This window comes from Lolium rigidum, chromosome 2 (assembly GCF_022539505.1).
Source record: "Lolium rigidum isolate FL_2022 chromosome 2, APGP_CSIRO_Lrig_0.1, whole genome shotgun sequence".
In the NCBI taxonomy this organism is placed as follows: domain Eukaryota; kingdom Viridiplantae; phylum Streptophyta; class Magnoliopsida; order Poales; family Poaceae; genus Lolium; species Lolium rigidum.
The window spans coordinates 127,698,345-127,711,750 of NC_061509.1; the positions used below are offsets into that span (position 1 = coordinate 127,698,345).

General features: G+C 45.7%; 1 protein-coding gene across 1 annotated transcript; it reads right to left on the reverse strand.

Annotated features, from left to right (window-relative positions):
• Positions 1-4,269: 4,269 nt before the first annotated feature.
• Positions 4,270-9,855, reverse strand: LOC124687216 (putative RING-H2 finger protein ATL69). Its single transcript, XM_047221027.1, has 4 exons — positions 9,658-9,855; positions 9,348-9,546; positions 9,156-9,259; positions 4,270-5,013 (listed from the first exon to the last, which is right to left on the reverse strand). The coding sequence occupies exons 2-4, from the start codon at positions 9,525-9,527 to the stop codon at positions 4,527-4,529; spliced, it is 771 nt and encodes a 256-aa protein (XP_047076983.1). The 5' UTR covers positions 9,528-9,546; positions 9,658-9,855; the 3' UTR covers positions 4,270-4,526.
• Positions 9,856-13,406: the final 3,551 nt, after the last annotated feature.

Here is a 13,406-nt window from a genome sequence, read left to right on the forward strand (position 1 = left end):
TTTCTTCTCCATATTTATTATTCCCTTTATATTGGAGGAGAAGCCGGACGGGACCTTGATACTGCTAAGACATTCAAAAAATATTTCCTTCTCTGCTTTTGTAAGAGCGTAGGCCGGATAAATGACGTCCTTTAACTCTCTCATGCAGATTTTTGGGGTCTTTCCAACGTTGCTGGCCCTCCCGTGCTTCTGGTGTATCTTTTGTCTTCCCGTACACGCCCAGAAAGCCTAGCAGGTTCACGCAAAGATTCTTCGTCACGTGCATCACATCGATTGAAGAGCGGACTTCTAAGACTTTCCAATATTCTAGCTCCCAAAAAATAGATTTCTTCTTCCACATGGGCGCGTGTCCGGCAGCGTCATTCGGAACGGACCGTCCGCCGGGACCCTTTCCAAATATTACATCTAGATCCTTGACCATACCAAATATATCAACACCATCACGATGGGGAGGCTTCCTCCGGTGATCAGCCTCACCGTCGTAATGCTTGCCTTTCTTTCTTACGGGATGGGTAATCCTAAGAAATCGACGATGCCCCGTGTACACGACCTTCCGACCTTTTTCCAAATAATCACCTTCGAGCTCATGTAAACAGGTGTGTGCATGCATTGTATCCCTTGTTTGATCTGTCCCGAAATGTTACCAAGAGCGAGGCCGGTCATTGATGGTTACGAAAAGCATCGCTCTTAGGTCAAATTCCTCCCGCTTGTGCTCGTCCCACACACGTACACCTGCTAGGGACCACAGCTGTAGAAGTTCTTCGACTAATGGCTTCGGTACACATCAATGTCGTTCCCGGGTTGCTTCGGGCCTTGTATGAGCACCGGCATCATAATAAACTTCCGCTTCATGCACAACCAAGGAGGAAGGTTATATATACAAAGAGTCACGGAGCCAGGTGCTACGGCTGCAGCTCTCGCTCTCCAAAAGGATTCATGCCATCTGTACTTAGACCAAACCTTAAGTTCCTTGCATCATGTGCAAAGTTTGGGAACTCTCTATCGATTTTTCTCCATTGGGATCCATCGGCAGGGTGCCTCAACATCACGTCTTTCTTACGGTCTTCTTTGTGCCATCGCAACAACCTAGCGTGCTCTTTATTCCTCGAACAAGCGTTTCAGCCGTGGTATTATAGGAGCATACCACATAACCTTGGCGAGAACCCTCTTCTCGGGCGCTCGCCCTCAACATCACCAGGATCATCTCGTCCGATCTTATACCGCAATGCAAGTGCACACCGGACATGCATCCAAATTCTCGTACTCACCGCGGTAGAGGATGCAGTCATTAATGCATGCATGTATCTTTTGCACATCTAATCCTAGAGGGCGGACAATCTTCTTCGCTTCGTACGTATCGGCGGGCAATTCGTTACCCCTTGGAAGCTTCCTCTTAATTATTGTCAGCAACTTTCCAAATCCCGAGTCGGTGACACCGTTCTCCGCCTTCCATTGCAACAATTCCAGCGTGTCGCCTAGCTTTTTATGGCCATCTTCGCAAGTTGGGTATAACAATTTGTTGTGATCTTCTATCATCTTGTCGAAGGCCAACCTTTCCTTTTCAGTTTCACATTCTCTCCTTGCATCAGCAATGGCCCGACCAAGATCATCATCGGCGAGGCTCATCCGGTGCCTCTTGATCTTCTACTTCATTGTCTTCATTGCCTTCTGCAGGTATCATCGTATTCGGGGAAATTGGGATAACCGTCATCATCCTCTTCCTCTTCTTCATTGTCTTCCATCATAACCCCTCTTTCTCCGTGCTTGGTCCAACAATAGTAACTCGGGCATGAAACCGGATCGCGAAGGTGGCTGTGAATGAGACTCGAGTGAGCGTAATTTACGGTATTCTTGCAGTTCACACATGGACAATACATGAAGCCACCATGTTTGTTTGCCTCCGCCACGGCCATAAAATTATCCAGTCCCGAAGTGAACTCGTCAAACCGTCGGTCAATGTACATCCATTGCCGATTCATCTGCATGATATAATTTAGCTGATCAAAATCATTACGTAACATCACGATGTATATATACACATGCATTTTATCAATTACGGATGAAAATGATAAAGTTGTTAACCTCGATGAAGAAGAAAAAATCAAGTGGCAAATCCTCTTAAGCATTTCATCAAACACCTCTTGTGCATGTGAAGAAGAGAGGAGAGCAATACACCCCTCTTGTGAAGAAAGTGAAAAAATGGCCAAGTGTGGCTCACACTTGGGCAGGGCAAGGTAATATAGCCAGATTGGGGACCTTGTCCCGGTTTGTAACACAAACCGGGTCCGGAGGGTGGGGCTTTGGACCCGGTTTGTAATACAAACCGGGACTAAAGGTTTCCCACGCCTGACACGGCCTGCCGCGCCCTGCCGTGGACCCTTTAGTCCCGGTTTGTATTACAAACCGGGTCCAAAGCCCACTACCGGACAAGCTCCAGCGGGTGGGGTCGTCCTGGGCAGAAACGAACCGGGCCCAATGCCACCATTGGACCCGGTTTGGTTCAGCACTGGGTCATTTGCTTGGGACCCAGATGCTTCTTGAACTAAATGTTTTCTTTCTATATTGGTGTGCAATCAATAGCACATACACAATTAAAAGTGACTTAATTCTTCTTTGCAACTAGGTTAAGGAATAGGTGTGCAAATAAATGATGCTAACGTGGCTCATAATGTTTTACAATTTCCTAAATGTTCTTGCTTCACATGCACTTGTGTTGATGGAGGACAAATGTTTAGGCACTAAAACTTTGTGCAAGTATTACATGATTTACTTATATTTATCCGTGGGATTAGTTCGTGCTCTCTGCTTCCATTTTTATGTTAGTTTTAAAAATTGTTTTTAGGAGGAGCAGAGGTCATCACGACGCAGATCAGGATGTGGCATCAAAAAATCCAGGACGTTGCGGCGTGGTTATTGCGTTCGGTATTATTATGCTGTAGTGCATTATGATATCCCTGATTTGTTCGAAATTTTCGTTGTGAGTTATTAACTACATATATGCATTGAAAAATTAAATTGGAGGACCCGTGGCAACGCACGGGCATTTGTACTATCATATCAAACAAACTATAACAAGAAAGAATATAGATCAGTGGTAAAAGCAAAAAAAAAGTCGCATCAAAAGTTTTCATTGGCCGTGCCCTTAGCTTTAGCTGTTCCATCTTGACATTCCATTGTTTGTTGTTCAAAGGCTATTTGCCCATACTCGAGGACAGGGTTTCTCTCTGATCCTTGAGCTCAGAACCATGTATGCGGTTATTCTTTTTTTTTTCTCTTTCCATGTATGGCTTAACTGGCTTCCATGTATATGCCAAATCATCTGTGTGGATACCAGGTGCGTTGGTGAACTAGTTAATGATTGCCAGATGGTGAGATGGAGTACTAAGAGCAGCTACAGTGTTGCCAAAAGCCAAATATACCACATAATGAAAAATGGCTTTAGTAATTGGTATCAAATGGCTAAAATTCCCACAGTGTGTAGATTGCCAAAAAATCTATGTTCTTTTTTCCTTAGCTTTCCATGGCTCACAATAGAGAGAGACACTAGAGAGACCTTGTTCCCGCGCCATAATTTTTGGCTATTGCAATGCCCTCCACAGTGGAGGGAACCAATGGCAAAAGCCAAATTCATGATTTAGAACAATTATTTGGCATACGTTGTTGCTGCCCTAAGTTCTTCTTTGAGAAAATCTCCAATTTGGTCTATGAAGTTGCCCCAGATGTGTGATTTGGTCACGAACTTGCAAATATGAATTGTGGGTCAAGAAGTTGCCGGAGCGAGTCTTTTGGTCATTCTGCCACTACCAATGTTAGTTTGCTAATGTGGGCAACTATTTTTTTTTGCAAATTGCCCCCTACAAAGGTCAAACCGAGAATAAAAAGTTAGAAAAAACAAATTTTAGGGGGAAATTTGAATTTTTTTTTACCACGTCAGCAAACTAACGGTCACCGTGATGGAGTGACCAAAACACTCGCGCGGGGAAACTTCATGATCCAGAATTCACGATTTGCAAGTTCGTGACCAAAATGCACATCCCAAGCAACTTCATAGACTGAATTGGGTTTTTTCTCTTCTTCTTTCTTCCTTCCCTTTTTTCGACAAAAAATATAACAATAACAAGAGGATGCCATTTGCACTTCTGTCTATGCAACATCGTAATACCAAGAGGTAGTCACCACTTCGAGAATGCGCATATACGAAAGAGCGAAGAAAAAAAAAGATGAAAAGATGAAACAAGACCTTGCCAAAGCAAGCAGTCATATGCAACATCAGTCGAACAACCACCAACACTAGCAACGCTCACACTGCAACAAAGTTTCTCCAACAACGATGCCTTCACAGAGAAAAAAATACATCAGATCAGAAGCCCTGTACACATCAATATTTTTCCCGAAAAGATCGAGGGAGCTCTCAGCCCTGTACACATCACAGATTCGCTGCCAATTGATAAGATTGTTTTCTACTGACGTCCTACAGCCTGAACACAGCCTAATCTCAATCAGCTACTCTTGCGTAGGTCTACGTGTCAACACTGGCGATGCTCCGACGTATTACCCTGCGAGCTGTGCCTCGTCATCTCGCAACAAGGGTACTCGCTAGCATCGGGAGCGTGGGTTGCGCTCGGACAGGCGGCGCCGGAGGAGGCCGGTTCGTCGGAGATAACGATCTCCAGCCGAGTAGGCGTCATGTCCACGTGATCCGATTCCGTCGACGCCCCCGTCGTCGCGGCCACAGCCGCTTCTGCTTGCAGCGCGTTCTGTTCTGACGAGGACGTCGATACCCGGAACGGCAGCTGAGCCATGGCGACGGCGTAGTAGACGGGTGGCATGGTGGCGGCGGCGGCGGCGGCGGCGCGATGCTTCGTGGTGGCGCGCATGGAGGCGCGGCAGATGGGGCAGGTGGACTGCTGCTTGAGCCAGGCGTCGATGCAGGCGACGTGGAAGGCGTGACCGCAGTAGGGGAGCACGCGCACCACGTCCTTCGCCTGGTACTCCTCCAGGCACACCGTGCAGCTGCATTTGGGGGCGCACGATTAGTTAGGTTATCGTTTGGACATAACGAGACTAAGATCATCTATAGCAAACCCTGCATATTCGTGCAATCTGCAAAATAACAATCGGTTTAGCGTTTAGGGTTTGAAAAACCCTTACTTTTGGGTGACCGATCGCGTGCCAACTTCCCTGGCTTGCTCGTCCCAGCATCCTACCAGTAGCTTTTTCCGCACGGCCCATTAGCCCATACACACGCGCTGCTGTGATTTTAGCCCATGCAAGCAAAGCAGCCAGCGGCATACTACAAGCTGGCATGCATTTCATCCATCCGTGCTTGCTTAGCTAGTTAGCTAGGTAGCTTAATTTAGCTTTACTATTTTTTAGCATCGGGGACTTATTACGTTGACACAAATGTTACACCTGCTTGTCTTGGTTTGTCTACTCGATTTCTAGCTTCGTCATGCCGTGCGTAGAGATGTTGTATACGTTCGTTAGTTTTGTAACAATTGCGTATACAAGTTATGGAGAAAGCACGTCAGGATGTTGTAATGTTACCTGGGCGTTTGCCATAAATTATTTTGTTGTAATTGTCTATATTTTTTGGTAAAATAGTTGGTGATTTTTGTAGTAATTAATTATATAGAAAATGTGTTATTATTTAACCAATTTTTCATAGTCACAAAAACATTTTTGTTGTTGTTATAGCTTTTGATTTTTTTATTGTAATTATTGTCAATTTCTGTTGTAAACCAACCTATAGCAAAATAATTGTTGTTTAACCACTTTTTTATAGCACTATTTGTTTACATTTTTTGTAAATATTTTGTTGTAATAGTACATATATTTTGTAAGTGGAGTGAGAGATTTTGTTGCAATACTATGTATGACTCGGATCAGTCATAGAGTGGCAGTTTTATCGTAAATATTGAAAAGGTCAGGCCCAAAGAAACATACCCTTTCGATTTAATTGGGGATGTAAGGACTGCGGGTTCAGTTTAAAAAAAACTAGGGGGCAAAACACAAAATTTGTATCGTGGTTGATTCTGTATGTCGATTTCGATCGGATGGCGCGGAGGACGACCGATTTTTTGCTCCATATCCGGCGGCCGACGCCCAACGTTACCCTTATGGTTTTAGCCAGAAAAAGAGACCTGGCACCGTGAACAATCTATTACGGTGCACGGTATACTCAGCCTCCCAACATGAAGATACGCAGGCAAACCGAACGTGAACTGTATCCCGACCACAAGGTGTTGGCGGGAGGAAAGTTTCAGTCCCAACCGTCACCAGACATGTGCCGAACACTAGTAGAAAAAGCCTAATCTGTGGCGCACTAAAAAACAACATTCTGTGGCGAATGGGCGGTGCACCACAGAATTCTCGCCAGAAAAATAAGAATTCTGTGGTGCACCTACCCATGCGCCACAGAAAGTCTTATTTCTGTGGCGCGCCAGGCAAGGTACGCCACATAAGTGAAAGTCTTATTTCTGTGGCGCACCGGCGGTGGTGCGCCACAAAAAAAATTGAATTTTTTAAAAAATGGAGTAGGTCACCGGAGTAGGTCGCCGGAGGAGGTCGGCAGATGGAGGAGAGGAGGGAAGAGAAGTGGAGAAGTGGACGAGGAGAAGTGAAAAAGTGGAGGAGAGGAGGAGAAGTGGAGAAGTGGAGGAGAGAAGAAGTGGATAGGATGAGAAGTGGGCGCCAGGAAAATCAAATTTTGATGATTTTACAATGCAATTTTTTTAGAAAAAATTGAAATTCATGTTTGTTAATTTTCAGTGATACTAGATAACATAATAAATGGGCACCTAGAAGGATTTTTTTTTAAAATTTCTATCTATTTCTTTTGTATGTTACGGAGCTAAAAAGGCGATCCACGGGGGGAGCAAAAAAAAACTTCTGTGACGCATGGAACTCATGTGCGCCACAGAAATGTGTATGTTCTGCGGCGCACTATCCCACGTGCATTACAGAAAGTCTTATTTCTGTGGCGCATCCAGGATGGTGTGTCATAGAATATCTTAATTCTGTGGCGCACATGGTTCTATGCGCATATAAATAACATACGCCACAAAAGTAGCTATTTATGTGGCGCATATTGTCTGGTGCGCCACAAAAATAAATTATATACCAATTTGGAATAGCATCATTTTTCTACTAGTTGGAGTCGTTGGAATCCCCTCTAAATCCAGCGAAACGGCCAGGCGTGGCGAAGAGCGGTGGGCACACGACCAGAGTATAGGCGAGCGACCGGCGGCAGGGCAGGCAAGTTGAGCAACGGGTGGGCAGGCCAGGTGGGCAACCGGACACACATGACTCTGGCTCGGGAGGAAGATGTATAGGGAAAAAAGGATATAAGGAAAAAAAAAGATCTTTTGTTGATAGATGCCCGAATATGCTTTTTAGTACCGGATTACATTTTCTTAAGAATTTGTGTATCCTGTCAAATAAGGCTTAGTTTGAGGTAGTTTACTTTTTTTTTTGTACTGCTCTTTGTATAACAAAAAAACATACAAGTATTTTTCTTTTCTGCGCGAGTAAGTATCAAGCCAATATGTATGTGCATGATTTTTTTTTCAAACTTCAAAATACATATGATTTTTGACATTTCTTGAAATTCGGGTCATGTGGACCCATGTTACTAGGTATTTCCGACTTATAGTCTTGATATTTCCTTGATAGGTGCAATAGTATCATACCGTGACCTTTCGGAACATTTAAACATGACAGTTCACTTATCTACTCCACCAGAGAATCAACCGTGACCTTTCGGAACATTTAAACATACATATGTCAAATCTGGGGGTTTGAACTCTCGTGGAGGTTGATTCTCTAGTATATCACAAATCTCTCCATTAATCAATTACAGTGTCACCTCAACATTTTATTTAGTATATATGGCACTCCATCATACTCCCTCCTTGCACATTGATTTCCACGAAAGTTAAATGTCACTAAATTTAACTGAAAATTATCTATTTCTACAATACCTAAAGTATACCATATTAAAATATACTTTATGATGAATCTGATGGTATTTATTTAGTATTTTAAATGTTCATATTTTGGTATATATTTGGTCAAAGTTTAAAAGGTTCGACTACAGAAAATCTTATACGCACTACATTTTGATTTCGCATTGAGGGTGGCTATGACATTGGAAACTTCCTTCAGAGTTTGAGCTACATGGAGCCTTTTTATTCAAAATTTGAGAACACATTTTATTTTTTTGAAAAAAAATCTAAAACTTGTAGCTATAGGTAGAGGTAATGATGTACTTTGCCAACATATGGAATCTCAATTCAAAATATCTTATACTAGAGAATCAACCTCCACCAGAGTTCAAACCCCAGGTTTGACATATGTATGTTTCATAAAGGCGGAATATTCATTCAGTGGGAGGCGATGTTCCTCTCGACAGCGAGGCGCCTGTGGTGACTTCGTCAATTTCAAGATTCAATCCGCCGGCTCAGTCTTCTAGAGGTGCTCATAGGGGTAGGGTATGCATTCATAGGGGTGATTGTATGCGCGTGTATGTGAGCGTCTGCGTTTGTACTGTGCTTCTAAAAAAAATCTTATACTATGTGATTAACAAAAACAGAAAAATCTGATAAGATTTGAAGGATGGAAATTGTGCAGCCACTGCTTTAGATGACATGTTTTATCATGAAGTTCGCTCAATTTTTTTAAAACTTCAAAATACCATTTTTGAATTATTAAAAAAAGGCTGCACGTAGCTAGTGACCCCAAAAGCTGCAGTGTTATGCCATAGTTACTCCTGTGACGTGCTAAGTGATGAAGTGGGTATAGACAACTACGAAATACATTTTTTTTTTTTTTACTTTTCTCGATTCCCCCTAATGCTGTCACTGGCGCAAACAGTTTGCGGCTGCGCCAAGTGAGTCTTGGCATGTGCTGTGTGCGTGGTCCTCAGTGTTAGAAATGCAATTAAGCAAGCTGCGAAACTGTTTATGAGTTGTGTTTGCACACGCCATCGACCATCCCTCCCATTCCCGAGACACCCCCGGTTCGCGTACCCAGGTTGAGCATTGCACAAGGCGATTTGACATCATCCGTGACCTAGAACTAGCAATGTGCTGTTGTGATGCTGGCTACACAAAAACTGAACTCGTACAAGAAACGAGAAGTGGAATTGACTTAACTGCGACTCCTCCTGAGCGGGCGGTCGCTGCGAGTCGTCGCCGAGCTTAACCGTGGGGAAGGCGGTCACCACGGACGGTTCCATCCCATGGACGCTGCGCTCAACCTGCGAACCAATCGAACAGCTCCTCACTCAGTATCGAACGAGAACGCAACGAAGCTAGTAGCTGAATCAGTGATATAGGATGGCTTACATGAATGGCGACGTCGCCGGCCTGCGCGGCGGCGGCGTGCTGCGCCGCCGCGTTCCTGAGGTGGATGCGCGCGCAGAGGATCCTGGTGAAGACGAAGAGCACGAAGAAGGCGCTGACGGAGAAGGCCATCGCCGTGGTCAGGACGTTCATGCCCATGCTGCTGCCCCTCGGCGCGGACATTGCGCCCTCCTCTAGTCCCCTAGCATCACACTGCTCTGTTTACTTCATGCCTTTTAATTCGGGCACCAGAGGAATTCACCTCCATGCGCGAGCGCGACAGGGAATCAATTAATCTGCGAGTGGAACTTACCTGGTCGGCCGATCGATTTCACGGTATGGCCGCCCGCGCCCGTCGGCTCCTCGGCTCAATCGGCTGCAGGAATCTTCTTATCTACCGCTCCTCCATCCTTGTCCGCTGTTCTTGCATAATAAAGAAGAAGAGAGCATGGAAGGAAAGAAGAAGACGATGTGCAGCAGCGGATAGAGGCAAAGCGTCGCGATAGCGAAACCTGCCTGCCCCCCTGCGCCCGTCCCGTCCACGGAAACTGCTTCTTAATCTATCACTAATCTATGCTCGCCTGTCGATTAAGGGCACGCTGCTTCGTATCGTGGCAAATCTAATCGAGTTGTTAATACGCTAAGTAAGTAATTATGTCGAGTCAATTATGGATGATGGCCCTAGCTAGCTAGCCTAGGCCGGCCGTCGCTCTCAGCCGTTGCCCGTTGGTGGTGCCGGCCCGTCGTCGCAGCATTTATGCATTATTACCAGATGCTGCGTGAGCCAGCGGTTGATTCGTGGGGGATATTGTCAGGGTGTGGCGTGGACGGCGGACCGGCTCTTCTCCACGGAACGGCGTTGCCAACACGCCCTTCCGCTGGCGTTCACGGCTTACTTCAAGGTTTTTCACACCAGACGGCTCCGTCGTCCAGTCAGGGGCCAGCAGACACCATGTCGTCTCGAGTGGTCTATGTGGTTTTCGGCCGACCTGCCGTCGAAGTAGATTGCTGTGAGATCACTCACACAATTTGCTGCTAGTAATATAATTCAGTGGTTCAGATGAGAGAATCAACGACAAAGTTAGGGCATGTTCGGTTTGATCGGGTTTAGCATGGATCGGAAGGGATTATAAGGGAATTGACCTATATTCCTTGCCATTCCACGTTAACACATGCCAACTAGGGTGTAACCGAACGAGATCATAGAGCATCTTCAACAGACACGCAAATCGGCCGCGCTCTATATTAACCGCCGATATGCAGTGTCGAAGGCAAAAAAAAAAAAAAGGTCCTCCAGCAGGCGGCACTGTAAACCGCGCGGTGCTGTAATTCTTTTTGGGTGCTGGACGTTTTGCACTATCCTAAGCGCTATAGTTTCGGTTCCGGCTATAGCGTGTGGCATCACTCCACCCGCGCGCGAAGAAAACCCGCCAACAAACTTCCCTCCCGCGCGTAGCCGCACCACCGCCAAATCCTCGCCTCCGTGCGGCCGTCGCGGCAATTCCGGCGATCGACGCGTCCTCCGGCACCCCTCCGACCCCTCCCTACAACGTTCCACCTACCGCCGCCGCCGTTTTCGTCGTGGCGCCTCCAAATGCGCAAAACCCTAATGGTGCCGCCGACGCTGGGAACACCGCCGCCTGCGCCCTCTTCATCCCGCCGCGCCCAACGCTGCACACAAGAGCCGCCGCCGCGAAGGCCGCCGGCAAGGCGCGGCCGCCGACCAAGAGGAAGGTGCCAGCCAAGCACCCATCGCCCGCGGCAGGTGCCGACAAGACGCCGCTGAAGAAGGGGAAGGCGTCCGCTACTCGGTGCGTGCAATAGCCTCCGCCGCCGGCTCCATCAAGGAATCATCTACCGCCGCCGTTCGCCGACCCTTCCGGCGCGCACATGGTGTTCGATGAAGTGCCGGAGAGGTAAACAACATTTCTTTTTATCGATTTTCTTAGTTTAGATGCATACATTGTCGGAGAGCCATGAATTTATTGCAATGTAGATTCGATGACACATCTTTCATGGAGGCAATGAATGTTGGATCTTCGTTCGCGAATGACGACATTGTTGAAGAGGAGGAATATTAGGATGTCGATGAGGAAGGAGAGGGGTTGATTGAACCGCGCCCTACCGGCCGGTTGGCAAACTACACCATAGTGGAGGACAAGTTGCTTTACAATAAATTATTGACAATTGGAATGGATCCAATGACCGGCTCCGATCAAACTAGACAGACCTATTGGATGAGGATGAAGGAGAACTTCGACGCCAACAACACAAGTGGGATTGAGTGGAGTGTGCATTCTTTCGGTCTCGTTGGTCGGGCATCAACACCGATTGTCAAAAGTGGGCGGGTGTTTGATGGTGCTTATCGTTACGCCGACTTCACAATGTTGGGGAACCCCAAGAGGAAGGTGTGATGAGCACAGCAGCAAGTTTTCCCTCAGTACGAAACCAAGGTTTAATCGACTAGTAGGAGAAAGGCGTGACTTTTGAAGGTGTTGTTGGCTGACTAGTGGCAGAGCGCACTACCGGTGTCAGCAACAACGTGGAACCCGCACGCAACACAACCTAAGTACTTTGCCCCAACTTACAGTGAGGTTGTCAATCTCACCGGTTTGCTGAACACAAAGGATTAGATGTATCGAATGGAAGGAGATGTTTGCAAAAAGTAAACTGAACATGATTGCAGTTGAATTTATCAGTAAAGGAAGAAGGACAGGGGTCCACAGATCACTAGAAGTGTCTCTCCATAAAGAAATAGTATGTTGGGTGAACAAATTACAGCTGGGCAATTGACAGAATATCGATCAATACATGACAAGATGATTAGTACGAGATTTTATATGGGCATTACAACATAATACATAGACCGTAATCCAACTGTGTCTATGACTAATAATCCTCCTTCAGGTTATCGTTCGAACCCCTTTCAGCATTAAGTTGCAAGCAACAGACTATCGCACTAAGCAATATGTGTAAAGTAAACAATACAATTATCCTCGGATAAAACATTATTGTTTTCTCCCTAATAGCAACAACACATCTACAATCTTAGAAGTTATTAAGCCACTCTGCCAGAAAACTAGAGGCATGAACCTACTATCGAGCATAAATACCCCCTCTTGAAGTCACAAGTGTCCACTTGGCCAGAGTTTCTACTAGCAACGGGAGCATGCAAGATCACAACTAACATATGACATTAATATATAATCAATCTCAACATAGTATACAATATTCATCGGATCCCAGCAAACCAAACATATAGGATTACATAAAGATGATCTTGATCATGTAGGGCAGCTCACAAGATCGATACATGAAGCACAAAGTGGAGAATAAAACCATCTAGCTACTGCTATGAACCAATAGTCCAGGGATGAATTACTCATGCATCACTTCGGAGGCGGGCATGGCGATGTAGATGTCTCCGGTGATGATTTCCCCCTGCGCCAGGGTGCCGGGAAGAACTTCAGAACCCCCTAGATGAGTTCTATGATGGTGGTGATGACCCACAAGTATAGGGGATCGCAACAGTCTTCGAGGGAAGTAAAACCCAAATTTATTGATTCGACACAAGGGGAGGTAAAGAATACTTATAAGCCTTAACAACCGAGTTGTCAATTCAGCTGCACTGGAAAAGCACTAGCAACAGGGATGATGTGAAAGTAGCAGATGGTATGAGAGCAATAGTAACAGATAACACAGCAGCAGTAGTAGTAATATGAGAGCAATGGCACCGTAAAACAGATTGACATGTAGAACGAGTATATGATGATGAAAGATGGACCGGGGTTCCCGACTATCTACACTAGTGGTAACTCTCCAATAACAAGTGTTGGGTGAACAAATTACAGTCGGGCAATTGATAGGATTGAAATAGCATTAAGACAGAATATCAAGATCATTAATCATGTAGGCATGTTTTCCAATAATAGTCGTACGTGCTCGCACTGAGAAACTTGCACAACATCTTTTGTCCTACCAGCCGGTGGCAGCCGGGCCTCAAGGGAAACTACTGGATATTAAGGTACTCCTTTTAATAGAGTACCGGAGCAAAGCATTAAC

Bases quoted from the DNA above. Each gene is read 5' to 3' on its own strand.
- LOC124687216 (XM_047221027.1), bottom strand. From the start codon at position 9,527: ATGTCCGCGCCGAGGGGCAGCAGCATGGGCATGAACGTCCTGACCACG. The intron at 9,260-9,347 runs GTAAGCCATCCT...ATTGGTTCGCAG, and splicing joins CCGGCGACGTCGCCATTCAT to GTTGAGCGCAGCGTCCATGG. The intron at 5,014-9,155 runs GTTAAGTCAATT...CCCCAAATGCAG, and splicing joins CCCGCTCAGGAGGAGTCGCA to CTGCACGGTGTGCCTGGAGG.